Source organism: Nanorana parkeri, unplaced genomic scaffold (genome assembly GCF_000935625.1).
Source record: "Nanorana parkeri isolate BGI_ZX_2015 unplaced genomic scaffold, ASM93562v1 scaffold70, whole genome shotgun sequence".
Lineage (NCBI taxonomy): Eukaryota > Metazoa > Chordata > Amphibia > Anura > Dicroglossidae > Nanorana > Nanorana parkeri.
The window spans coordinates 428,673-455,688 of record NW_017306338.1 but is presented as its reverse complement, the minus strand read 5'-3'; the positions used below and the strand labels follow the sequence as shown (position 1 = coordinate 455,688).

Genomic DNA, 27,016 nt, shown 5'->3' with positions numbered 1-27,016 from the left:
AAGATATACTTACCTGATCCCCAGTCCCACCTGGCTGCTAGACTGCAGCTTCTTCTTCCCCAGGCTCTGGTGGTCTAAGGATCCATGAGTCATCATATCTAATACAGTGTATTAGAGGAGAGGATGCTGAGGGTCATTCCACCGCCGGAGCCTGGGGGAGAGAGGTGAGTGGTCTCTGCTGCAGAATCAAGGCTCGGTGAGTATATTTTCCTTCTTCGGCCCCCTAGAAAAACAAGCAGTTAACCTTTGCAGTGTGGGGGTAGCTAGTTCTTTAAAAGAGAACTACGGGCCAAGTGTTTTTTCCCATAGTTCTCTTTAGGGTCATGGGAGGACATATTCTAACATTCTCCCGTGACCCAAAACTCAGTATACAGCGGGCTATTGCCCGCTATATGCTGAGAGCGCCACGGCCGGGACGGATCCCAACAATACTGTCAAGATCCACCCAGGTGGCTGATTCACAGTGGGCTCTGCCTATCTAGAGGCAGAGCTAGTTGTGCCCGCCCCTTCCCCAGTCAGCGCTGTAGGAATGGCGAGGGGAGAATCCCTGTGGGAAGCGGTAACTGACAGTTAAGGTCCTGTCAGTGGTCAGGGAACCCACAAGCAAGCTGCAAAGATTGTCAATGCAAATGGCGCAAGTCTTTCTCGGTCACTGTCAGGACCTTAGTTGATGTAAGGGCCAGGAAAGGGAAGCAGCTGAGTTCATTTGGAACGCAGAGCCCCCGAGACTCTTGGAAATGTCATAGGTGGTTAAAAATCACATGGTCTATTTCCAGCAAAGTAGGGAAGCGAAACTGATAAATCCAGGCTTGGTTGTGGTTATGTATTTACCTTTAAATTGGATTTATCTGATTAGCCACTGGGTAATGACAGGGTCTCTTTAATACCTTTTTAGCGTGTTTTGCTGTTGTATAGACATAACTAGGTATATGGGCTTATTCAGCAATGAAAAACCAAGAATAGCGGTGACATGTAACAGCATTTAAATGTCATTTTACCGAGCTTTTCCTGACCGATTGCTGCGCTTTGCACACCATTCTTTCTTGCACTGTTTTGCCAACCAAACAGGTTAGATTTCAGAAGCTTCTGTTATATCCTGTTATATTTTTTTTTACCCAGCATGCCAGTAATATTCAACTTGCAGCAATGTGCATTTGCATATCAGCTGTTTGTTTTCTCAGTGCTTGCCCTCTTCCAGGGTTTGTTTTCGTTTTCCAAGACTCGATATTTTTGAATGACCAAAGACCTGCTCTGAGATAGGAAACAAAATGGAAGCAGCAGTCATGTGTTTCTATCTCTTTAAGGGAGCATTGCTGCCGGGCCATTTTCTAGCTTTGCGCAGGCGCAGAACCCTCCTCCCCACGCCTGCGTGTTTGCTCATTTCCCGCCCTGCTGTGATGCGCTTGCGCCTTTCTCCCGCTTCACGGATTGAACTAATTTGCACAATGGAATGGGGAGTTTCTCCCTGCATTTGTGACGGTGTTTTCTCAGTAATGCCTTACCTAGAAATTGCTGCTAACTCTGCTGCACTGTTTAGGTTTTCACCGTAGACTGGGAACAGTGACTCTTCCTTTGCGTATGCGGTATCACCAAATACGTTGGTACGTTCTACAAAACCCCCTCAATCGGTTATGGTTCCGTCTTGACCCACCCCTCTCTCACCCCCCCTGCGGAGTGTTGCAGTTGGACGGGTCCGGGGCCGACATGGCGGAACGGCGGGACACAGAGCCCGGGTTGGCCGGGGGGTAAGGGAACGTGTTGTGGGAGGGGTTGTTTTTCCGGGAGGGGAGAAGTAACGTATAAATGGCGGGAGCTATGAGCCCGTTTGAGTAATATATAGTGTTTGTGGGGGGACCCTGTATTTACATATGTGACTGTACGGTATACTGTGCTGTGTGCACCCCGTCAACTCCGGTGGGCCCAGTGCAGCAGGCACACAATGTGTAACATGGGACCGCATGCATTCTTGTATATGGGGGCCGCTGGACATCTGTATGACTGGAGTGTACACAGCATTGTGTGAACGTGCGGCGTGCGCATTCACATACAAGTGTAGCCTGAGCCTCTACATAGGAGTCTGTGTATGTGTGTCTATTGTCATACTATGTCCGTATCACTAGCCTTTCATGAGGTCATCGTTGTGTTTACACACATTGCATGTTTGTGTAAACTATACCAGCCGGCTACATTCAATCATCACTTAGGCAACACGTGCTGGAGAAACAAAACAATAAATCTAGAAACTGTTCACTTATCTGCTTCCATTCCCCCCAATCTTATCCTATCACATCCCAGCACATCCCATCCTATCATGTTCAGTTTCTAAGTTTTACTAAGTTGCTGATTGCACAAGATGTATCAATACACGTCCTAAATTTCCAATTGCAATGGACCGGTTATGTATCACAGATACAATTATTTATACATCAAACTTGTAAAATATAATGCGCTCTGCCCATAAGACAACATGACTGGGCCCAGTCAGCAGGAGATGGTAGTGTAGCATTTAAATGTCAAGTCCACCAGAAGTGTTCTTAGTATGTTGGTCTCATGTTAATAGATTTTGTGCTTTTATGTGCGGTTTGTTGTAAGTGTAGTTCCCTTAAAAGCTGTGTCTTCATTCAAAGGCATATCCCACTGAAAAGAAAAAAAATGTGTGTTTTATTACGTTTTGCATGTAGCCTGCAAAAAGCATTGCAACTGCAATCGGTGGTTCAGGGATGCGATGCGTGGGCTCCTGCAGACTCTTCTTTCAGCCCCAGGATGGTACAGAGGTACAGGCCTTTGGTTATGGAAGGGCCATACCTTTGGTTATGGAGCTGGAGGAAGTTATCAATGGATTACAAGTGTGGTGACATCACCACACGTGAACCATGGACTACGAGTTTCTCTGCCGCAGTAGGTTTTCCATTCAAAGGTCCTGCAAATGGATCTATGAATAAATGATGCAGTTGGGTGGGAGGAGCCAACTGGGGGAAGCACTCTGCAATTCAGGTAAGTTGGGTATAGCTTAGTAAAGGCAATAAATCAGCCTTTCTCAACCAGGGTGCCATGGCACACTGGTGTGCCTCCAGGGCTCCTCAGGGGTGCCTCAAAATGTGGGTCTGTGATGTGAAGGGGGAATGAAGACAGATGCAAAGTGTGGCACTGATATGAAAGTGGGACTTTTGATGTGAAAGGGGGGGTCTCCTGATGCAAAGGGTGGCATGAAGATTTGAAGGGGAAAACACTTTTTTTGTGTGTGGCGTCCTCCTTAAAATCTAGGAGAGTTTAGGCTGGGGTGCCTTGAGATTTTGCATATTTTAAAAGGGTGCCATGATTGCAAAAAGGTTGAGAAACACTTCTGTAAGGCTACATTCACACCTAGGCAACAGCATTTTTGCTGGACGTTTTTGTGTGTTTTTTACGTGCAGTTTATGTGCATACATTGTCATGTATTTTTGTGTGCAGATGGTGACACGTTGATGTACATGGGCAACGGCATGAAAAACGCCCAAAACACAGCAAACGCCTGTTTTTGAGTGTTTCCATTGAAGTCTATGGGACAAAGCAACACTTAATCTGCCAAAAAGAAGCTTGCATATCTTTTCCCACCAAAAGGAGTTTTGCTACAAGAAACAAAACACTCAGATTTGATCATCGCCATAGAAATGAATGGGATTTTGTTATGTGCGTTTTTAAGGACAGAAAAAGCGCTACAAAACGCTAGGTGTAAACAGAGCCTAAACCATTGGGAGATAAATGTGAAAGGACCCAATACCCCGGTTTCAGGCCGCACTCTGTAGGTGCTGGTGATGTTGCTAAGCCTCACTGCAGTATCCTGGGAAAGCTCAAATTTCACGAGACGATGTTCCAGCACTGTGCTATTCCACAATCTTGTGAGAAGGCTCAGTGATGTGACCCTCTACTAGGAGAACGTGCCTCAAGTTGGGTGTACCATTTTTAAAAAAACATTTTTTCTTTCAATGTGTGTTTTTTGTGTTTGTTTTTTAATTGCCTGAACATGCACTTTTAGTCAAAAGACAGGTAGTGCAGCATAAGCGGGCCTTGAATCTTCCTGTAAAATCTATACAGTTGCAACAGACTCGGTAATCATACCTATTGCTTGTGGGCATTTGCATTATAATTTTAGCTTTCATCTGAAGTTTTCTAAGTTGTGTTGAGATGCATTAGGATACCAATGGCCATTTCTGATGTCCTTTTTATATACCAATTATTTTGGCTAAGCTACATGTTCAAATTCCAATTCAAGTGTTTTGTTTTTCTATTAAAGAACACCAGGCACAATTGTTATTAACTTCTGCAGTAGGCCTACCCCTGCACTGCAAGGGTTAACTGCTCATTTTTGCCTAGGGTTAAAAAAAAAAAAGTATTACTCTCCTTAATTTCCGAGCCGGCTGGCTCTTAGATTGCTCTCTTGAACGTCTCTTCCCCTTCCTGTGCAGTGGTCAGGGAGTCCTCAAATCATCATGTCCTATACAGCGTATAGGACCTGAGCATGCCAAGAGACATACCATCCTTGCAGCGGGGGAGGAGAGAGGCAAGAGGGAACACTGCCAGCTCAGAGTTTTGGACGGGTATAACTTTTTTATTTGACCCTAGGCAAAAACAAGCAGCAAACCCTTGCAGTGTGGGGCCCCACTGCAAGAGTTAATACAATTTCTGCTGGGAGTTCTTAAAGTGACATTAAACCCTCAGATGTTTTAACATAAACCAATACTGTAATGTGTGCCTTACTGTAATCCATGGTAGTTTCCCTTCTCTTTGCTGCTCTTCCTTTTAAATCCGTATCTCTTCTCATGCTGGGCGCAGAACTTCTGTTTTGCAGCAGACTGCCTTGTCTCAGGAATGGATACATGGTGTCTGTGTGTAGGTTTGAAACCTGAGCCAGCACTACAGGAAGAGGCACTCAGCTGCAAAGGGAAGTTCTCCCCAAGCATGAGAAGACATGAGGATTTAAAAGGAAGAGCAGCAAAGAGAAGGGAAACAACCATGGATTACAGTAAGGCACACATTACAGTATTGGTTTATGTTAAAAAATCTGAGGGTTTAATGTCACTTTAAGATTAATTTGTCAGAAATATGAATGAATGTAGTGTTTTTGTTTAAAGAGTTTACCACTCTAAAAGTGGGAAGTTATCATTTTTAAGCCAATCGTGTTCCTTATTAATTCCATTAGTTTTACATGTTTCAGGAACTAGGAGCTGGAGGAGAAGGTGTTTTCGGCTGGGATCTTGGCAGCATGACACTTCTCTCTGAGGCCTGAAATGCATGGACATTGTTTGATTGTGGGTTTTAATGGCTGTTCTATGCAGTGTGAACTTCTGAAGGTATTTTCAAATAAAACAAGCTTCAAATTGCTTTTTTGATGTCTTTTAAATTGAAAGTTCAGAAGTGCTACATATATTGGAAGGAATTTAGCAATCCTTTTCTGATTTCATACCTTTCTCCCAAAAAAATCTGTTTACCTTGTCCTTTTCTCTTTTCATATCTTTGAATGAGACCTTCGGCCTTCACTTTAAAAGTGTATCAAAGTCATTTGTATTCTAAGAAAAGCTGCAGTATCTGCATCATTGAGGAGTCTTAAGGTGGCCATACATTGTTAGATTTTTCTATTCGGAAATCGTACACCAACGGTCTTTTGAATGAAAATCGAACAGTTGATGTTACATCACTGATTTATGTTTTTGATATTGTAATCAACATTTTTTGTACGGTCAGGTTGGAAAATTTTTTTCTGACCGAACGAAAATCAAAGGGATTTTCGTTCATCCAAAATCTCAGCAAAAACACAGCACATGTGCAAAAGCAAATTTTATTTCTGTCATTCGTTAAAAATTGGTTGGTTAGTATGGCTAAGGAACGATTTCCAAAATCAACATTTGACTATGCTTGATGGGAAAGTCTAGGTATAATCAAACAAGCGTTCCTGACAGAAACTAAACATTTTGACGAAAATCGTACAATTTATGACCACCTTTTAGGACGTTTTTTAAAAAATTTTTTTTAACCAGAACTTGCAGGAGGTGGTTGAAATTTGACTTGTTAGTGCAGACTTTTGGGAAAAGTAGTGATCCAGCATTATAATTGGTGATGTGTGGGGGTTAGCGAACCCAGTTCACTGGAGTTCAACCAAGCCTGCACAAAGCTGAGACTGACACCCCCCCGGGCCCAATCAGTTGCGGCAGGAGCATTCTTCTGGTCATGTCACAAAGAGGCTAGGAATGCCCCTGCTGCAATTGATTGGGCCGGGGTTGGTGGGGGTTGTCAGTCACAGTTTTGTGTGGGTTTGGTTGAACTGGGTTTGCACATCACTAATCATAAGTAGGAAGTAAGATTCCTGGGGGAATTCGGTAAATATATAGGTATCTATTTATTAAGGATTATGTAGCGGTGCACAACAAATGTTTGCTGGACATTTATCCATCTGTAGTACAGCATTCATTCATCCTTTCTTATTTTTTAAAAATTTTATGTGAGGATTCTGTTACACAGCAGCTGATGGGGGAATCGTGTTTGTAATTGGGATATCTCTATGAAGTTGCATGCTAATGAGCAAATCTTATTTGAACACGACAGGCGAGTGGGGTGGATTCTCATTGAAAAGGATAAATAATGCTGTAAAATACTGATTAATGAATGTCGAGCAAACACTGTGTAAATCCTTTTATAAATAGACCCCATAGAGTACAGAATGCTACAAGTTTCCATGTTGCAAGGAAGCATCAGTTGACTTTTGGGACCATTCTAGAGAATCACAATGGGTGCATACTGAAATGCAGAATTATTTTTTTTGGCATTAAATTGCAAAATGACACTTGTAGCAGATATAACCTATTTATTTATTTTTTTAGACAAAGTGAAGCTTTCCAATAAAGGGATCCCGTCACTTTGCCAATAAGTTTTCCCTGCAAAAGAAGAATGTAATGCTTACCTCTCACACTGTCCATGCTGCCCAACACTACTCCGGTCAAGAGGAGTCTTTCTGTGAAGTGTGCAGGGAAACAGATACTTCTGAGAGCATCAAACGCCTGTGTCCTCTGCAGCACTCAGTGGTCCTTCCCTCCAACCTCCACATCACTACTGTGTCCTGTAATGACCTAGATCTTAGCAGAAGAAGCCACAGTGCTGTGGGGCCACATTAGATTGACACTCAAGAAGAGCAGACATCACAGTAGGATTCCTTTTGATTGATATGGTGTTCAGCAGCACAGGTAGCAGGAGAGGTAAGTATTTACATGTTTCATAGACACATCTGTTTCTACTGGTCATACACACTTGACTTTTCTTGCAGTCGACCATTCATGATTGTCAGGGCCCTTTCACACTAGCACATCCGCTGAAATGCAGCCATAAAACAATCTAACTGAATAGTCGACTGTAATAAAATAAAGTGTGTTGTGACCGTTCCAGTAGTTTCTAATAGGCACATTGGCGGAGCTGTCATCGTTAACATTTTTTAAAAACTTTCGTTGGTGGTTCCAATTTATGCACTCTATTCAGGTCCTCGCATGCTGTGCATTGACCTGTGGTGACATGCAGTGTGCTGGGATAAAATGCGCTTGCATTTTATTGCAGCGTAAGACCAATTGTAGTGTGACTGGGACACACAGAAAACTATTGTTTACTATGTGTCCTTGCAGTGGCTTGTGTTGATCTGGTGAGTTACAACGCAGGACGCTGCTGTATATGCGAAGCTAGATGTCTCCAGACAATAATTTTCTTGAAACATATGCAGATCAGGACTTCCAACTTCTTAATCTGCATGTTGGCCACTAATTCAGAAAGTCATGAAAGCAGTGCATCAGCACAGCAGCTTGACTACAGGCACTTTCAGGAGCAGGTTGTCAGTGGCAACACTCAACACATATATGAAGTTTTCCCTCCTAAGTATGAATTTTATCATGAAAAAGCTAGGAGTTTAGGTTGTCCAAAAGATTAGTGTACTAATGTTCTGGGATGCTAAAAGGAAGATAAATCTTGCTACAGTAATCAAATTGAATAGAGGAACACATTTATTTTACCAGCATGATGGCCAGGAAACTAGAATTTTCTGAAAAGTCATTAGTGGCAGCCTTCTACTTTAATTTGGTACAGATTTCCTATAGGGCTTTCAAAGCTAGTCAAATTGTTTTACCTACCTCTGTGTGACAGTGCTGGGTGCCTTAGCAGCCAGTGACCGAGCACCAGTGCTGTTTTTGAAAGAAAAGGGAGTGATCACATGCTCCCCATCTCCAGAAGTAGTTCATATTTCACTTTGTTCCCAGTGGCAGAACAAAGCGGCGGGGAGGCAACATATGTTTGTGGAGCTAGGGACGGTGGCAGTTAAAGTGACATTAAAGTCAATAATTTTTTTTCCTCCCCCAATGTTAATGAAAGCATTCACTTAAATGATGTCTCTTAATCCAATCTTCTTCTTTCCTGTTGTTTTCATCTGTCCCTCCAGCGATGCGGCGGGTCTCTGATCCGGCGCTGACTCCTCTGTCCTTGCTGGCACTTCCTGTCCCACGGTGTCTGCATGCGGGTGCACGCGTCCATAGACTTACCTTGTGTCTCTCCTCGCGTCCCAGCTGAAAATGTGAACTGCGCATTCGCCCGCCCCAAGATGCTTTGCGGCCGCCCGAGAATTTTCACATTTTCGGACGGGAGCGCGCAGTGAAGACACAGGTGAGTATTAGGCGTTTTTTTTTACACTTTTTGCATAGATCTACTGCTTGCTAGCAGTAGATCTATGCAAAAAAACCACGGAGGCTTTAATTATCCTTTAAATGAACCTGCTTTGTCCTGCATGTTAAATTTAAAGTGCATTTTCACTCTTGCAGTCCACCCCACTATGTTTGTGTTTCCCGGGAAGACTGCTCCATGCCATCAGGAAGCTGGGCAGCAGGTAATTACATGCTACCCAGCTTCCCGATTGCCAGGGAAGCCGACTCCATGTTGTTTGGCCGGCTCGACTGTGATGGGCCAGGAAATTGGCTTCCCAGCCAATCGGCATTGAGCCAGCCAATCCGGGAACTGGGCGGTGAATAATGGACTGATTGGCCGGGAAGCCGGCTTCCCCGCCAATCAGGAAACCGGGGTGGGTCATTAGTTGCTTCCTGATTGCACGGGAAGCTGGCTCCATGTTCCCCTACGGCACTGCCGGTCAGAGGAAATCTCCCGCTGACCAGAAGTTCCAGTATTGGGGAAGGTATTGGAACATTTGGCCGAGTACAAGTATATTCTGTATGGGTGCATCCCTAATCTAAACTCTATTTGACTGTGCTAAATAGTGCTTCTCATTGGTCAGCATGGTCACCTGGGAGAGGCCGGGCCAGATTTGATTGGGTAATTCCATTTTCCCATATTACTTGGGAAATTGAGCTCGCTCTTTAAAGGAGAACTATGAGGTGAGTGATTTTCACTCAGCCTCATAGTTCGAGCTGAGATGTGACAATGAGACTGTCACAGGTCGCCTCAATAGATCGGGAAGTGAGGGAACACATACCGTCGCTCACTCACTTCTCGATCATGTCCTTGCAGAGAGCCATAACTGTCACTCACGGCTCCCTGCAGAGATTCCCCCTTCCCGCTCCGATCCTCCAGCACTGACTGGAGTAACGAATGGGTGAGGGGGCGGGTACAGCTGGCTCTGCCTCTAGATAGGCAGAGCCAGCTGTCAATCACGCAGCTGGGTGGATCGCGACAGCAATGTCAGGATCCGTGTTGGCTGCGGTGGTCTCAGTATATAGTGAGCTGTAGCTTGCGGTATACTAAGCTTTGGGTCACGGGAGGAAGTCAGTTCATGTCCTCCCGTGACCCTTAGGAGAACTATGGGGAAAAGCACTGACCCCATAGTTCTCCTTTAATGCGCATTGTGCGTGTAGGAGAGTTCTGCTGCTTGGCTACCACAATATGGCACACAGTGGAATGGCGGCAGCACTCAACGCACACACGCAATGTCCTATGCATGCATTTATTTGCATGCAGATGACGCTGGCAGCGGGGTTGGTTTTAACTTTTATTTTTATTTTACTTTATCACTTTTTTTATATATATATTTTACTATTTTTTTTTAGTTTATTATTTTTTCTCCCACTTAAAAACTCCTATGTGATAGTTTGGAGGTGACATGTTCTCTCTATGGAACCTGCCCTCCAACACAGAACTGGTGTTCTGTGCAGTTCCTGATGGCTGAGACAGGTGGCGCTGTGATCACCGCGCCACGGTCTTTGTAGAGAGGACCAAGACTGAGATTATGCTATGTGAATGCATACATGAAGCATATAAAAATTAGGTGTTATCCCAATTTGGTGGCAAAAGTGTAAATACATTTTAAGAGCCCATTAAAACAACTTGCATTTAAATGCTCATCACCACAACACGCATTATCGCACTGTATTGTATGTGTGCTCTGATGCATTGCCATTTATTGTTAATTGCACCCCAACATTGTAGTATGTAGGGCTGAAACAACTAATTGATAAAAATCATTAATAATCAATAATGAGTCCCAAATGTGGCTTCCGGCGAGGCTCCCTAATACACCTGCTCTGGAGATGCCCAAAACTGGTCCGGTACTGGGATGAGGTCATAAACACTCTCAACCTTGTCTTTGCATCCTCCTTACCTAACTCACCGTTGGTGTGCATCCTTGGCATTATAGAAGACACTGACCTCACTCCCCACGCAGTCCTGGCCATTAAACGTGCCTTATTCACTGCAACCAGGTTGGCGGTTCATAAGTGAGTATCCTCCTCCCCGCCTACACTTAAGCTGTGGCATGCGGAACTGGATAGGATCATTGCATATGAGCGCATCACCTTTCAGCAAAGGGGTACCCTGACCCAGTTTCACTCCCTATGGGATAACTGGTTGACATACCATGGACAGGACATCTCTGTGTAGATGGCGTCCTTGTCTGCTTCCCAGTGACTCTGGCGGTCTGCTTCCCATTCCTCTGTCAAACATGTAGGAAACCTTGAGTACAGGGTGGAGTGCCTGATATGTATGATGAGATGTTTATGAAGTGTGTCCACGACGCTCTCGCATTAACCGGAATCTAATGTGCCCTCCAATTGGCTGGCAGTATGTTCTTGTCGAATTGCATTTTAGGATCCTTACGAATATGGCTGTTACTTCTCTTTTCTTTTTTGTATGTGCTTTTTGTACTTTATACTATGCAAAAATGAATAAAAACTATCTGATTTTAAAAAAATCAATAACGAGAATCGTTGTCAACGGTTCTCATTATCGATAAGTTAATTCCTGCTGCTCTTCCCCCACCTGTATCGGCAGCAGAGGAGACACACGCCACCTGTCAGGCATCGGGGCCGAAAGAGATGCTAGAGAGGGGGGGCAGATCAGGATACAGTGGGAGTTGGAGAGGCTGTGGGTGTGTCCAGCCTTCTACTAGGTTTTGCATCTTTGGCCCAGGATGACATCTAAAGTATGCTGAGATTGTACACTTGGATGTGCTTGCATGGCTCAGTGTACAGTGTAGAGAAACTTGTTAGCTTGCAGTTAAGAAACATGTATTGCAGAAAATACATATTCTTGTCTGCAATAAAAAGAAAACCTTCCTGCTAGAAAAGACTAAGTCCCATTGTAATCTCTTCAGGTGCAGTTTCTGAGGAAATAGAACAGTCTGTAACTGTGTTTGTTGCAAACTGTAGAAACAAAGTGTTTGTAGCCCCTAGAAACCAATTCCTTTTTTTTTGCTAATTACCACAGTCTGGAATACTGTTTTAAATGCGTGTAACCTTTCCATTACTAAATTTCTGTGTTTGGCTTGATCATTTTTAAAAGATGTGACCATATTGGATAAGCAAAATCTTGAATAGCTTGAGCTCCATCAAATAAAAATATCTTGTAGCAAAGAGTTGTAGTCAAGCTACATCACACAGAATGTTTTTTGATATTTCCTTGAATGTATTTTAAATAATTTATCAGAAAACATAAACCTATAGTCTTTTCTTTTTCTGCTTGATTACCTTACCTTTCCTGTTGATGTATAGCATGTTCCCTAAGAAGGGACTGGCAGAATTGGTTGTGATTTTTGATCAAATATCATTAGATTTGGGAAGGAATGTAATACAACATAGGCTTTCTTAGTTTAGGCTGTGATGTTGGGATGGAATGGAGTGTGACAGAGATACTCGCATCCTGAATACTCCATTTAAGTTGCCAGAGAGTGAAGCTAGCTTGGGTACAGTGCATTAAAATGACCCTTATACATAACAAAACACCTATGTAAATATGTTCTTATGGAATCTAGCATTCCCTTAGTCACCCGCTGTTTGCTGGCTTAGAGTTCCGAACAACTGTCTCTAAAGATATGTATTGGCTGTTTCTAAAAGCTAGACTCTAGGAAAAAAATTTTGACACACCGTACTTGGTATGTAAATTATCATTAAAAAGCTGAGTGTTATGCATGGAGGACTGCTGCAAAGTATATAAAAAAAAAAAACTTGCCTTGCAGCATGCCATCTCCTACACATTATTCCTTCTGGGCGCTGCGGGATGCAACTCAAGCAGTGAAGAGCTCCAGCTGCATCCTCGCCCCTCCTCACTGCTTGCCATTCATAAATGCCTTGTATTTTACTTAAAGAATACAAGGCATTTATGAATGGCAAGTGGTGAGGAGGGGTGAGGATGCGATTGCAGCATTTCTCTGCTCCAGGTTGCATCCCTGACTCGCCACAGCACTCAGAAGCTGAGGGATATGTGTACATGCTTTCAGGAAAGATTTCTATATTTGCAGCAGCCCTCCACACACCACATACAGCTTTTTAATGATCATTCACCAGATTTCCTAGTTGTTAAAGGAAGCCGGCAGCTGCCGGAGACACGGTGGTGTAGATAACTCTTCATCTGCACACAGGTCTAGTTTTCCTGCAAAGTGCCTCATTATCCTATAAATCCAAGGTGTGGTATTGAATCTCTTGTGGTTCCTGTGACAATGCTTTCCTTGCCTCCCTGTTAGCCATTGATAATGCACTTAACACTCAGTAGTCTTTAGTGAGATGAGAAGAAAAGGAAGGATGGACCACATAACAACCACAAGAGTTCTGGTTACCTTTTACTCCAAACACAACACCCCAGATATTAAAGGAGAACTATGAGATGAGTGCTTTTCACTCACCTCATAGTTCTAGCCGACCTGTCACAATGAGACTGTCACAGGTCGGCTCAGTAGATCGGGAGGTGAGCGAACACATACCGGCGTTCGCTCACCTCTCGATCCTGTCACGGCTCTCTGCCGTGACAGGGGAGGGGCTGGATTCCCCGCTCCGATCCGCCAGCGCTGACTGGCGGAATGGACGGGGGAGGGGGCGGGTACAGCTGGCTCTGCCTCTAGATAGGCAGAGCCAGCTGTCACTCACGCAGCTGGGCGGATCTCGGCATAATTGTCGGGATCCGCTTCAGCTGCGGCGTCTCGGTATACCGCAATCTACAGCTCGCGGTATACTGAGCCTTGGGTGACGGGAGGACGCTAGTTTGTGTCCTCCCGTTACCCTAAGGAGAACTATGGGGAAACCCTTAACCCCATAGTTCTCCTTTTTAAGTTTAGTGGGATGCTTTATGTGAAAAACTAAGTCTGTGTTCAGGCACTTGGAGTTGCCTTGACTCTTAGCATTTTCTTGTGTCTTTATTACATATTTTTTCTTTTATTTAACTCCTTTGTGACTACACTATAACTTAAAATGCCTTCTTCACTGAGAATGCTAATTAACCTTGCAGCAGAGAACTAGGAATGTGCAACTGTGTGTGTTTTCCTACTTCTCAGACCTGCTGTCAATCAGAAACATTGGTCATACGGTATATTTATTGGCAAGTTAACAAATGCTTACCACCACTGCTGCTAAACTTTGGGTGTTGCATAGATGCCTAGACAATCCACGTACAATGTTTTGACTATTAGTTAAACTCCTGATTTACTATGTAACTTGACCTGTTGTCCCTATGTCCCTTCCATAAGGATTACCCTTAGTGGCAGGACTTTCACGTTTAAAAATTCTATTCATCTATTACATATTAAAAATATTTAGTGAAAACCTTGATGAGAATACAATGTTTATATAATTACTACTGTATTGTAAGTGCAATGTATTCAGTGGTAACTAAATTATTATATTTTACTTTTTTGTACAGACAGAAGTATGGATGGCAATTTTAATAAAAGCTTGAGGCCTGAGAACATAGGAAGCGCAAGCAGGCAGCAGGCACCAAGAGTACCAGACGAATCACTACTAGATGAAAACTATTTTCTGAACTCAGAGGTGCTAACAAAAGTTCCATTTCTTGATGCTGATGAAGAGCAAACTTGCTTGTTGAAGGGATACAGTTCATCTGCTCTGTACTCCCAAGGGAGTATGGAAGAAGGGAGAATTCCTATTGAACAAAGGGAAGTACATATCAGCAACTTACAGAGACTTACAGAATTTATTCCTCCGCTAAGTAAGCAGTCCATGCTACAGTCGGTCAGAGCGGACTTCAAACCTTCTAGAGAGAGAGAAACGGAGGACGCAATCTCGTCCAAGGAAACCAGCCGTGAACATATATTCCAGGACACACTTTCCAGAGATTCGGAGTCCAGAAATTTTAACACTAAGCAAGGTAATTGGAATTCCGTTTTCATTATGTGCAGAATTCTAGTAAATGTCGTTTTCAGGAGTTGTTTAAAGCCAAACTCCAAGAAAAAATTCTTAATTTGCACATGGCACTGGGTGTGTAAATTATCATTCAAAAGCTGTATGTTTTGTGTGGAGGGCTGCTGCAAAAGGTGAAGTAAGATTTCTTTACAGCATGCTGGCTCTGACACTCAACACTGTGCTTCCAGGCGTGGCGGGCAGTGAGGGATCCCACTTGAGCCGTGAAGTGTTCAGGTGCATCCCTGCCACTTACCCATTCTCAAAATGTCTTGTATTATTCTCAAAGGCTACAAGGTGTTCTGTGATTGGAAGGTGAGAGGGCAGGGATGTGACCTAATAACGTATCCTGTGATGTACGATCAAGGAAGATGTATTTTTACTAGGAGATCTGCAGTGATGGATCGTTTTTCTCTTATGGATTGCTCCAATGTCTTCCACAGCCTATGCACCCAGTTCAAAGTGATTTAGAATAAGTTGAGGAGTTATGCTTTAACCCTTTCCTGCTGCTGATGCATCATCTGTCAGTGTCAGCACTGACATGTAAACAAACGCTATAGCAGCGGAAGTCTGTTTAAAATTTCTCCCAACTGCTGGCTTTAAAACTATCCACTCACTTCTACATGCTTATTGATGCAGTGCGTACTACCCTGCATCTGGAAGATCATCTGCTGTTCAGGCCTTGGGTCTTTTAGAGGTCATATAGCTATGAAGATCTTTCCACTGCACCAAATCATGTTTTGAGGCCTGTCCCTGATTAGGGTTTTTTCTATTTTGTCACAGCCTTTGAGTGGAGTTTCGCCAATAACTCCTGTTTCTGTATCCATCAATGTACTCCAAGAAATACATTTTAATTTTAAGTACAAAAATCTTATTTCAGAGATTCGCCAAGGACAATTTTGGGTACTGTACGTTTTTTGCCCTTTCCTGGGCACACAAAGTATAGATAAATAGTAGCACAATTATGTGACAAATTGCAACTGCCGCCATTTTGTTTTACAGGGTCTCTGCTTTCAGAGTATATAATACTTGGGCGTTTTAAGTAATCTTCAGGCCTAATATGTGTATTAAAAATGAAAAAGCTCCAGCAGAAAAGGGGTTAAGGGTTTTTTTATGCATTAGATGTGTTGTCATGTAATTTCCTGAGGGGTGAGAAAAGAGTTTGCACCAATCTGCTGTGGTGAAGTGGAAAAAGAAAACATTTTAGCACCTTGGTGGACTGCACTTTGACCTCTCAGTCAACAAAGTTTTATGCTTGCTTTGGTGAGGACGGGAGTGCAGCTCATGTCTGTTTGTGCCATGGATTTATTAGGACTGAACAAGCTAAGTGATGGCCCAGAACTCGAGATTGGGTGGCTGGTGCAGAGTGTGCACTGTGATATGGTTTCTACTGAAATGCTAATATTTATTTTTATTTATTTTTTCTTTAAGATGTTAAATAGTGTGTTAATTGAAGAGTCCAGTTGAAGCCACACACCTTTTTTATTTTAAATCTCCTTTTTATAGTCCTATACGCCATTGCATTTTTCTGAAAAATGCTTTAAAATAGGGGTACTTTCAGTATCGAGTAAGAGTACTGATATTTTGCTTTTGGTACCAGCTGATACCGGTGCTTCCGCTGGCATGGAGCCGGCTTCCTGATTGCCCTGGAAGCCGGCTCCATGTTGTTTGGCCGGTTTGATTGTGATTGGCCGGGAAACTGGCTTTCCAGCCAATCAGGAAGCCGGGCGGTGAGTAATGACTCGCTTCCTGATTTGGCTGGGAAGCCGGCTCCATGTTCCCCTATGGCGCTGCCGGTATGGAGCATTTGGCCAAGTACGAGTATTTGCCCAAATACTCGGTGTAGGTACCGATCGTGGTATCCGTGCATCCCTACTTTAAAATATCATCCATTTTGCCTAGCAAAAAATGCTGCTGCTTGCACTCCAGAGTTCTATGTTAGCATAGCTGGGTAACAACTGCTGACCTTGTCCTTGTGAAAATCCTAGATCCTTGGCTGTCTTGCTGACGCCTTTTTACCCAAAACAAATTCAGAGATAAATTACTTTCTCCTAATTTAATTTGCTATATGCTTGGACTAGTTCAGGAACTTGTATGTGTGGAAGCTAGAAGTCAGCACTTTCAGAACAGAGCCTGTATTCTCTGGCTACATATAGGCGTGTATCAATTTGTTGGTACCCTTATAGCTAATTGAAACAAAGAAAAGTGATGAAACAAAAGCAATTGTCTCATGTATACCTGCATGTCTTTGGTATGTGAGATAGTAAAGCTCTACTACATTTTGCTGAAAAATACTTTAAAATATCCATTTTGCCCAGTAAAAAATGTTGCCTCCCGCACTTGCACTCCAGAGCTCTATGTTAGCATAGCTGGGTAACGACGCACCCCTCATCACAAGTGTTCTCACACAGATTTTTATTGCAGATGAAGAAAAGGGGCATGCCTGACCACTTTAGGCTACTAAGAGCTTATTTTTGAGAGCCGTTGGTTTAAAGCTAGTCATACGTCGCTCACATTTAGGCTGATTCCTGCTGAACTGACCCATTTTTGTCATGCCATTTTTGACCCTTGGTATTGGTGCATCCCTATTATTTAAAATGATAATATATAGATATAGATCTACAGAGCTTGAAAAATCCACTCGTCCTCTCGTCTGTGACAAGAGGACGGCGGAGCCCGACAAGTAGCTTCCCGGCCGGCCGTTGTAATTACACGCCGGCCTGGAACTTTACATTCAAGCGATCGGGCGTCTCTAGAGACGCCCGATCGCTTGTATAGGAGCAGCTGTCACTGCCGTGCCGGTCCCGAGATCCGCCGTGCCCGATGCGGCCGGGACTGGCACGGCTGCTCTGTGACAGGAGATCAAAGGGAGTTCAGTACACGATCTCCCTCTGATCTCCTCTCAGTCCCTGAATGCAGAAAGTGACGTATATTACATCACTTCCTGCATTCAGCTGTCACTCTCCAGCTTCAGAAGCTGATGAAGCAGATCTCTGCTTCATTAGCTTCTCTAGGTGACGTAAGGGGTCCTGGAGACCCCTGATGTCTCCATAAAGAGGACCTGTCATGTAAATTGGCTATCACATAGGGGGCTTCTTATCCCCCCTATGTGATAACAATAAAGTTGTGTAAAAAAAAAAAAAAAGTAATACAAACATTAAAGAAGCATAAAAAATTAGGCATACATTTTTTTTAAAAAAAATTTCAGTCCCCGCCCCCCCACATACATACGCAGATATGCGTCGGGTGCACATACGTGCGAAAACGACGGTTGCGCTTATTGTGCCGCACATGTTACATATCACCGTGAACGTTGGAGTGTGAGCAATAATTTTAGAAGTGACCCCGTCTTTTATATTTTACCAAAAATATATGTAAGAATAGATGTTTTATAACATAATGTAGGGAAACTTTTTTTTTAATTATTTTACATTTACAGTACTTTTTTCATTATAGCCATGCTGACCGGTGAAAATTTTGACTAACTGGTGAGACACCCTAAAATTTTTCAAGCCCTGTAGATCTATATCTCTCAAGGATGCACAAATCACAAGAGACCCGTATGCACCTTATAAATACTGCTGCCTCCTAACTCTTTGAGTTTTTCTCTTGTCTAGTCTTAGAGCTGAAAAAGTATCTGTACTTGTACCCAGTACGGTACTTGGTATCTGAACATCCCTAGTACATAGTGATATGACACACACAGAGAAACATTAACAAACATACCGACATCAAAGCTGGCACACACAAACCATCACAAAAAATATACTGAAATTGCATACAAAGAAACCCTCACAAACACATATACTGACATTCTAAACACACGCAGACATTAACACTGCTACCGTATATAGTTACATTTTATTTTGAAGAATGAAACTTTATTACATTTGGCAAGCAGTCCCCATGGGAGCAAAAAATTTGTCCAGTGGCTGCCGAGTGGATTGAGTTTGAGACCCCTGATCTATAGTCCACAGAGAAATTAATCATAAAAAGACAATATTCAAAAATATACCTTTTAAAATCTGTCATGAACAAATCTGTCATGGTTATTGTATCCCAATGGGAAATTAATATAAGAACAAAATAAAATCTATGGGGCTAAATTGAATATAAGAAAAAGCAAATGAGGAAGAAAAAAAACCAGACGATAGAAAACTACAATTCGGAAGGAACATGTACAGCATTTCAGGATTTCAAGGAATGCATCGAGGGATGCAAGGGAACAATTGGGAATGCTAAAATAGAATATATGATATACATTGCTATAGCAAGTAAAACAAATACACCCCCCCCAAATAAATAAATATATGCTTAATAAAAGGATAAGGACAGAACATTGAGGCCACGTATAAGATGTACATAGAAAGTTAGTCACAAATGTTAGAGAAGGCAGATGTATTTCTTTTTTCTCTGTTTTTTACAGATGCAATAGACAGCCTTAATACAAATAATTCTAATAACAATGTAACGACGATACCTCTGTGGCTGACAGAAGGCCGGGTACCAGACAGGCTAGAGAAACTTAATGTAATGTAAACAAAACATCAGTTACAGATGGCTAACACCTGTGAGTCCTTGGGGAACTTAGCTCGGTTATAGCAAAACTCCTATGTCTAGTTTTCAAAGACACCTTAGTGACGGGAATGGTAACCGTATTCAAAAAAGGTATAAAGACCTATATTTGGAGGATATAGCCCAGTCAGCCTAACATCAATAGTATGTGAAGAGTTTGAGAGAACAGTAAGGCCCGTTCACATTGAGCGATTTATTGCACGGTAATTCCCGCGATATTGCGGCAATTTACCGCGCGATATCGCTCTCCAATGCTTCTCAATAGGGCAAAGGGTCCTGCTGTCGCGGGTCGTGCGTCGCTACAGCAGGACCCTTTTTGGGAGCGGATTTAGCCGTGATTCAAGCTTGCTCAATGCAAGCATTTGCGCGATATCGCGCAAAATGCAAATTGCGCGTTTGTCGCACGATTTGCGAACTGCTCAATGTGAACAGTGCCAAAGGGACGATATTTAGAAATGTGTCTGGTATAAAGGTGCAATTGGTGAAGATACTCTCCGCACACCTTTCAGCAGTCCCGGCCAATAGACAAAGATGGTGCTTGTAGTAACTCCACGGATGGCACCGTGCAAAATACACAATTGGAAGAATAGGTCACCAGCACTCCAAGTATTTAAAATGAATAAGTCCTTTTTATTGGACAATAGTGTCACAAAGATCAAAAAGAGCTGACGTTTCGGGGCCGCGCAGGGTCGCTTCCTCAAGGCAAGAGTGATGCCTCTTTATCCGAACATCTTCTTTCCAGTAGTTTTCAGGAGTCCCTCCTGCGCTGATGCCGCTCTCTGATCCAGCGCTGACTCCTCTGGTCGCACGGTGTCTGTCCATCTGCATGCTGCTGGCTGTGTGCATTGACTTACCCTGTGTACGTTTTTACGCATTTGGTAACTTTTTTTTTTTGTTTTAATGTTTTTGCATATATCTACTGTTTGCTAGCAGTAGACATATGCAAAAAAAACCAGAAGGTTTAATTTGTATTTTAAGAGTTAATTTTCCATGTTTTGCTGATGATACCAAATTATGCAGGGAAATAAATTCTGCACAGGATGTAGCAACATTACAAAGAAGTCCTTGATAAAAAAGAGGGTTGGGCAGCTAAATGTGGATAAGATTTAACAGAATGAATACAAATCTAAGGTTATGCACTTGGGTACCAAAATTATTATGATCGAAAAGGATTTGGGTGTGCTTGAAGGACAGACAAAAAATACTTGAGTTACAAGTGTTCACCTAGCAAGTGTGGGAGAAATCCCTAGAGCAAGAATGAGAGACCAGCTAAATACTATACATGTTTTGTAGGTTCTTTCTGCCAAAGTCCGTTTTATAAAGTACTGACTTTCAGGGTGTTGACACTTTTGCAGTTCCAAATTGTAGTTTATGAAAGAATAAATCCAGATTCACCCAATAATCATTACCACAATACTTCATTATATGTAAAGATATAGTAAACAGTGTTTGTACTTCCTGAGATCTGCCTAAGTTCTCTGTTTCCTCAGCACCATCTAATGGCAGAATATGGATTCATGTTTGTAGGGAACAGAGGCTAGCCAGGTTTACTCTGATTTTGTATGACTCAGTTGTCTACAGTGATGAGGAAGCCGCACAGACATGCTGCATGTTTGAGAGTTTCTGCATGTTGGGCACAATTGGACTCATGAGGATCACGGAAATGGTAAGTATTCTGACAGGTAGGATTGTTATTTAATTTCTATAGACTTGTATGGAAATACAAGTCTGGTTTTGAAGCACACAATAGCTAATCGACACAGGCTCCTAAAGATCCCAAAGGATTATCTAGCTCACATTTAGGGTCTGTGTTGATGGGCTTTTGTTAACTTGAAGGGGATTTTGGATCCCCATACAAGTCTGTTGAAATGCAAAACTCAGTTGAAGCATGGTCTAATGCAGTTCAGAAGGAGGTCAGATGCACCTGTCGGTTCATTCTAAATGTTCTGAGGTATCTCATATTAATGTCAAACTTGCGTCATAAACACAAGCTAAAAAGACAGTTTACACAGGCCCTTAGAATACATTTCTGTACGGACATTTGACATGGGAGAGAGGGCACTGGCTGGACATCCTGCTTGCCAGGCTACTTTTTTTCGGCTTATGTCCTCCCACCCACTCCCAGTTTGTGCAAATGTCATCTCTAAATAAATCAGAATTTCTATAGGCACAATTTTGGGCTCTGTGGGTGCTCTTGGGTACTTGAAGCCTTGTAAAGGAGAAAAAGCATAAACTTATCTCTCCTGTTGCCCATGTCACCAAACATTGCTCCGATCCAGAAATTCCTTGCGGAGGTCTTGCAGAGACCAACTGTACTGAGGTTGTCAATTTTCTAATTCCTCCCATGTTCACTGGTTTATCCCACTTGACCCCCAGGTCACTACGGTCTCCTGCATTAGATAGAGATGGTAAGTATACACTTTATTCTCTACTAGAAAAGCACTATGGCCATTTGTTTTATTTTCAAGACCTGGTCGCTTTAAAATGATGGTATTTTCTTGCTCCATAAAGTATCCGTTTTATATATTTCCATTCTACAGCCACAGGATCAGTGGATCTAAAGTTGATTTCTGATGCCAAAAAGGTTGTATGATAAATGCTTAGTTTCTAGAAAGGAAAAAATATAACACACTTGGCACTTGGTTAATAATGGTATTTTGGGCAAGATTACACCAGGGAGGGGAATTCTCTGAGGTGGGTAAATGTGACGGACTCCCTGGCACCCCGACTGAGCACCTCCGTCAGTGATATGGCTTCCCAAATGGAACGTATTCCAAACCCTGTTACCATTACCTCAAGAATCAGGCAGAACTCATTTTGAGGTAAGCAGAATGACACAAGCCTTTATTAACACAAAGCATTGGAGTTGTATAGAAAGAAGCCCACCCCCTCCGGTCTAGAACGAACCGGTATCCACCACTTTGTAGGAGGCTGCTTTGTCCCAATACACACTTCGAGCTGAGAGTCTAACAATTGGCTGATTAGCTCAACTGATAGGTGTGGATGGGGGATGGGAGGATAAACAAAGAGACATACACACAGTGCCTTCCCCAGCGTTAGCAATACACAGCCTGTATTTGTCACAGTAAATATGTCTAGACAAGTGTAAAGTATTAATTTAAATAAAACCTGAAGAATGGCTGTAGCTTGTTTTGCACCTTCTGTTCTTAAAACTATGATTCCATAGTAAAAAATCAACAACTTAACAACATTTCTATTGAATGGATGTTAATGTACAAAACAGTAGACGATGCAAATGCACAATCTTTCTATTCTAACCAGAACAGGCATTGATAAATGTTTTGTTTTTTTTAATGTATTTACAGGTCAGATGGAGGAGTCTTCTCGAGCACAGTTGGCAGCACAAGCTCCAGATAGTAATTTTAGGGTAAGGCAAGCATAATTGCAGATGTGTATCCATGTTTAGTGAAACCTTGAATGCCAGAGGCTGCATTGCATCTTTGATTTGGAGACTATATATTGTACTAAAATTAAGACCTGCAAAGTAAAGCATCAGATATTGAATACGCAATGACAATGTGGGAGACAAATATGTGTGTACATAGTGCTTTTAATTTGGAAAGTTGGTATAACCTATCCTAAAAATTAGGTGGGCTAATATTGGTGAACTCTTCCAGAAAATGCTTTTAGGCCCCGTTCACACTGAGCAATTTATTGCGCGGTAATTCCTGCTATATCGCGGCTATTTAAAGCGCGATATCGCGCTCCAATGCTTGGCAATGGGGCAAAGTGTGCTGCTGTCGCGGGTCGCTACAGCAGGACCCTTTTTGGAGCGGATTTTGCCGCGATTCAATGCTTTTTGAGGCAAGCATTTGCGCGATATCGCGCAAAATGCAAATCGCGCGACAAACACGCGATTTGCGCAGTGTGAATGGGGCCTTAGCTTGGCTGTCATACGTACCCACTTATTTTCTGAATCAATGACTGAATAAGTATAAAGGTCAGAAAAATAAGTTTTATATGCATGATTAAAGGACTGAAGCCAGAGGATTAATGTGACAAGCGGGCCCCTGTTCACACCTGAACGTTTTGTCGCACAAGATTCCCATTGAAGTCTATTGGACCAAAAAAGAGCTGAATCTACCAAAAAGTAGCTTATGTACTTTTTCCAGTGAGGGGTGTTTTCTGCTAGGGTGTGAATGAATGGGATTACTTGTCTTGAGCTCTTTGTCATGCTTACCTTTGAGCAACAAAACACCTAGGTATTAACGGGGGCTTAAAGTGACATTAAAGGATAATTTTTTTACCCTCCTCCCAAATGCTAGTGTAAGGAATTACATTAAATGATGCCTCTTGATCCGATCATCTTCTTTCCTGTAGTTTTTAGCAATCCCTCCAGTGCTGGTGCCCGTCTCTGATCCAGCGCTGACTGCTGTCATCTGTGTCCCACGGAGTCTGTGCGGGTGCATTTTCACTTGTTATGTGTCAATGTTCTTAAATCTTTAATAACACAGCTTCAAAATTTGAACAAAAGGCACTTGGCAACCAATAAAGTTTCATTTTAATGTCAAATGAAACAGTTCTGTCTAGTTGGACAACTCTGCTTTTATTTTTTAACACATTTAATGAAGTGGCCCCTAAAGTAAAATCTGAAATGTTTTAAAAAGCATTTTATTAAGTATGAAAAGTAAAGTAAGAGGAAGGGTGCATCTTGTTTTGGTGAGACAAAATACCAATTTTAAATTAAAAAAAATGGTGGATCATTTTGCTTTTGTAGTTTATTTTTCTTTTACTTTTGTGTTTTCATAGAATGTTTATCTGTTAAAAAGTTAAACCACACAACTGCCCACTTGCATATTTTTGTTAATGTTTTGTTTTTTGGATGTTTTTTGTTTTTAGGAATCTAGTTACAATTATAGCAGCAAATCGCCAATGGGTGAAAATCTTGGCAACTCGTATACGTCGGGGGTAAGGATAAAGGAGGAACCGATGGATGAGGATTATGAACGGGCCTTGGCACCCACTTCCACTGCTGTGGAGAAAGTCAAAGAGGAGCCAGATAACTCTGAGGTGAAAACAAAGAACCTTTATCTACAATGTCCTATATGCCCTGCTAGAAGGTTAGGAAATGTCTACTGTTATTGCTGGCATCTGCATGCCACCACCACAGAAATAAGGGGAAACCTATCCTATTCTTGACCTTCTATAGCTTGACTATTCTGTGGTGGTAGTTCTGTGGTTAATCTTGGTGTTTCACAGCACTGGCTGGTAGAAATTGGTATGACCTTGCATCAAATTTAATTAGAAAGCCCCCCTTTTATCATGTTTTAAAACTATGCAAAACATAAAACTTGCTAATTTGTAGTGTATATGGTTAGAAAAAAAGGCTACAAGACAATATATGACTTGGTGTATTTAAGCCTAAAAGCAAAAAAAGTGCCATTCTTGAGGGTTGTCACAATATTAGGAGTTGTACCCTGAATGAACAGTGGCGGGAGACGCACTTCAGATTAATCCATAAGGCATACTATGCTTTTGATTTTTTCCATAAAATACAGGCTCCCAGTCCATACTTAACAGCATGTCCCAAATGTTCTCTGGAAGGGGCGTTGCTATGTCATTGTCTCTGGGATTGCCCTCAAATAGCCACTTACTGGGACTCAGTCCTTTCCTGCATGTCCATAATACAGGAATTCCCTATACCCCGAGAACCATGGATATGCCTCTTTAGCTACTGGAACTCCATGCCAGCAAGGGGCAGACAGCGACAGAGGTGGATCTATGTAGCTCTACTGATAGCGAAACGCATAATTATGCATCACTGGCTTTCCACGCAACCACCATCCACCCAACATTTCAAGGAGGCACTGATGTCACTAATGTGGAGGGAGAGGTTGGAGTCCACCCTAGACCGGGATCGCCACACAGCGAGCTTCTTTCAGAAATGGGAGTCATTCATACTATACCATTATGCAGGAACGGAGTTGTATGCTTTAATATACCCCTTCAGACTCACTACATGGTACATAGAAAAAAAAAATAGACAAGTCCCTGGGACAACTGGAGATGCCAGAGGAGTATACACCTGCTTAGCTGCTACACTAATAGGTGGAGAGACTACATGGTTGTGCGCAGATCGTGTGATACCCTAGTATTGAGTGTCAGTCGACTACTGTTTTGCTGATATAACACTACCATGACTTGGTTGAATTACCTTGTATCATCATTGCAAGCATGAGATGTGTACATGAGTACTGTTTTTGTCTTTTGTTTTTGTTGCACTTTATCCATCTGTTGGTGGAATGAAAACTAATAAAAAAAACGTTTAAAAAAACAAAAACCTAAAAGCAAAAACAACAGTCTGTTATTTTTCAGCTTCCTTCCAAACGGACCACACTGTCTAGTAGCAGTTAGAGGGTTGGGACAAACCATCTAACACAGGGTGTTTACAATGGTCAGCTTTTATCTATTTATGTAAAATTGTTATTCCAAAAGGAAGAAAATAAATGCTGTAGCCAATTAAAGCGGGAGTGTAGGTGAAATAAATCACTGGGAGGTAGACATTCTCAGCAGAAGACGCATGCAAAGTCCCTTCTTCCAAAAACAATTCTTCCTCTCTTCCACGCCATACAGGGTACACACTCGTCCCATTCGTGGCATCTCTAAGATGCTGTGAATTGGCTGGGTGCGATGAAGGGTGTAACTCCTGTGCTCATGTGCAGGAGGTACATCATCAGTGGCCAGCCAATGGCCAAAGAGAGCTTCCGAGAACCCAAAAGTGTCAGCGGCAGAGCTCTGTGCTGAGGACCAAAGATGAATTCAGCAACGCCGGAGAAGGGCACACTTTTAAGGTAAGTGTACCCTATGCTGCGCATACATTAGGGCCTTGGTTCTTAACTGGTGTGTCCTGACCCAAAAGTGGGTCGCGACCCCTTGTTCAGTGGGTCACCACATGCCATCCATTTTTCTAGATGAGGTTCCCCAGCCACCCCCTAGAGCAGCCCTGTCAGTTCTTGGGCCAAGCAGCCATTCAAAATATGCTGCCAAGTGTCAGCTTGAGGTGGGGTGGGATGGGGCCACGGCCGCGAGGGAGCTTCATCCATATGCGCATTGCTTGCAGCTCCCTCACCTGCCTTGCAGAGGTGCCTGGACCAGAGTGATGTAATATTCTGGCACCTGTCACCTCTACAGGGCCAGCAAGGGAGCTGTGCAAGCAATGCACATATGAATGGAGCTCCAGCACAGCAGCCCACACTGGACCCCAGGCTGAGGATTCACTCCAGTTCTCATAAAATAGGGAGACTGGTGGATCTGTACCTCAATGCCGTGCGTTCCATTGCAGTGCAACTTGGGTCACGACTTAATGACCAAGGACAAATGTGGGTCCTGGGGTTACACAGGTTGAGAACCACTGCATTAGGGCGAAAACAAAAAAATGCAAAGCAGTTTACTTTCACTTTAAAACATGTTAGCTGGCGTTCTGGCTTCTAAAGTTATAAAATTCCTTTATGACAATCAGTACCTCACTGTTCGTGTGTAATTGGTTCATAACTGACCATGGGACAATGAGCAGTAAATCCACATTGCTCTGTTTGTGCTCCCTATCCAGAAATGTGCAGGAACAATATACAGTACATTGGCTCACTTACATTAAGTAATAGAATATAAATCTGTATCCTGTGTGGGCTCAATCTTGTAAATATATTTATGAAGGGATGAGGTGAAATGAAAAGTAAAGTAGAAAACCCTTTTAGCATATTTCTTCCCTTTTATCCATCACAGGAATATACCCAACAACCTAAAGTTTCTGAAGGGGAACTGAAAATAAGTGCAGTCTTTTCAGTCAGCGG

At 42.6% G+C, this 27,016-nt stretch overlaps 1 protein-coding gene across 1 annotated transcript in view; it reads left to right on the top strand.

Annotated features, from left to right (window-relative positions):
• Positions 1-1,666: 1,666 nt before the first annotated feature.
• The window catches only part of ZMYM4 (zinc finger MYM-type containing 4), an 86,797-nt gene continuing 61,447 nt past the window's right edge, over positions 1,667-27,016 (top strand). The window contains 5 exon segments of the mRNA XM_018576595.1: positions 1,667-1,745; positions 14,134-14,598; positions 22,532-22,593; positions 24,066-24,236; positions 26,949-27,016. The exon segment at positions 26,949-27,016 is cut by the window's right edge and continues 8 nt beyond it. Of these exon segments, the coding sequence (XP_018432097.1) occupies positions 14,142-14,598; positions 22,532-22,593; positions 24,066-24,236; positions 26,949-27,016 (758 nt within the window). The 5' untranslated portion in view covers positions 1,667-1,745; positions 14,134-14,141.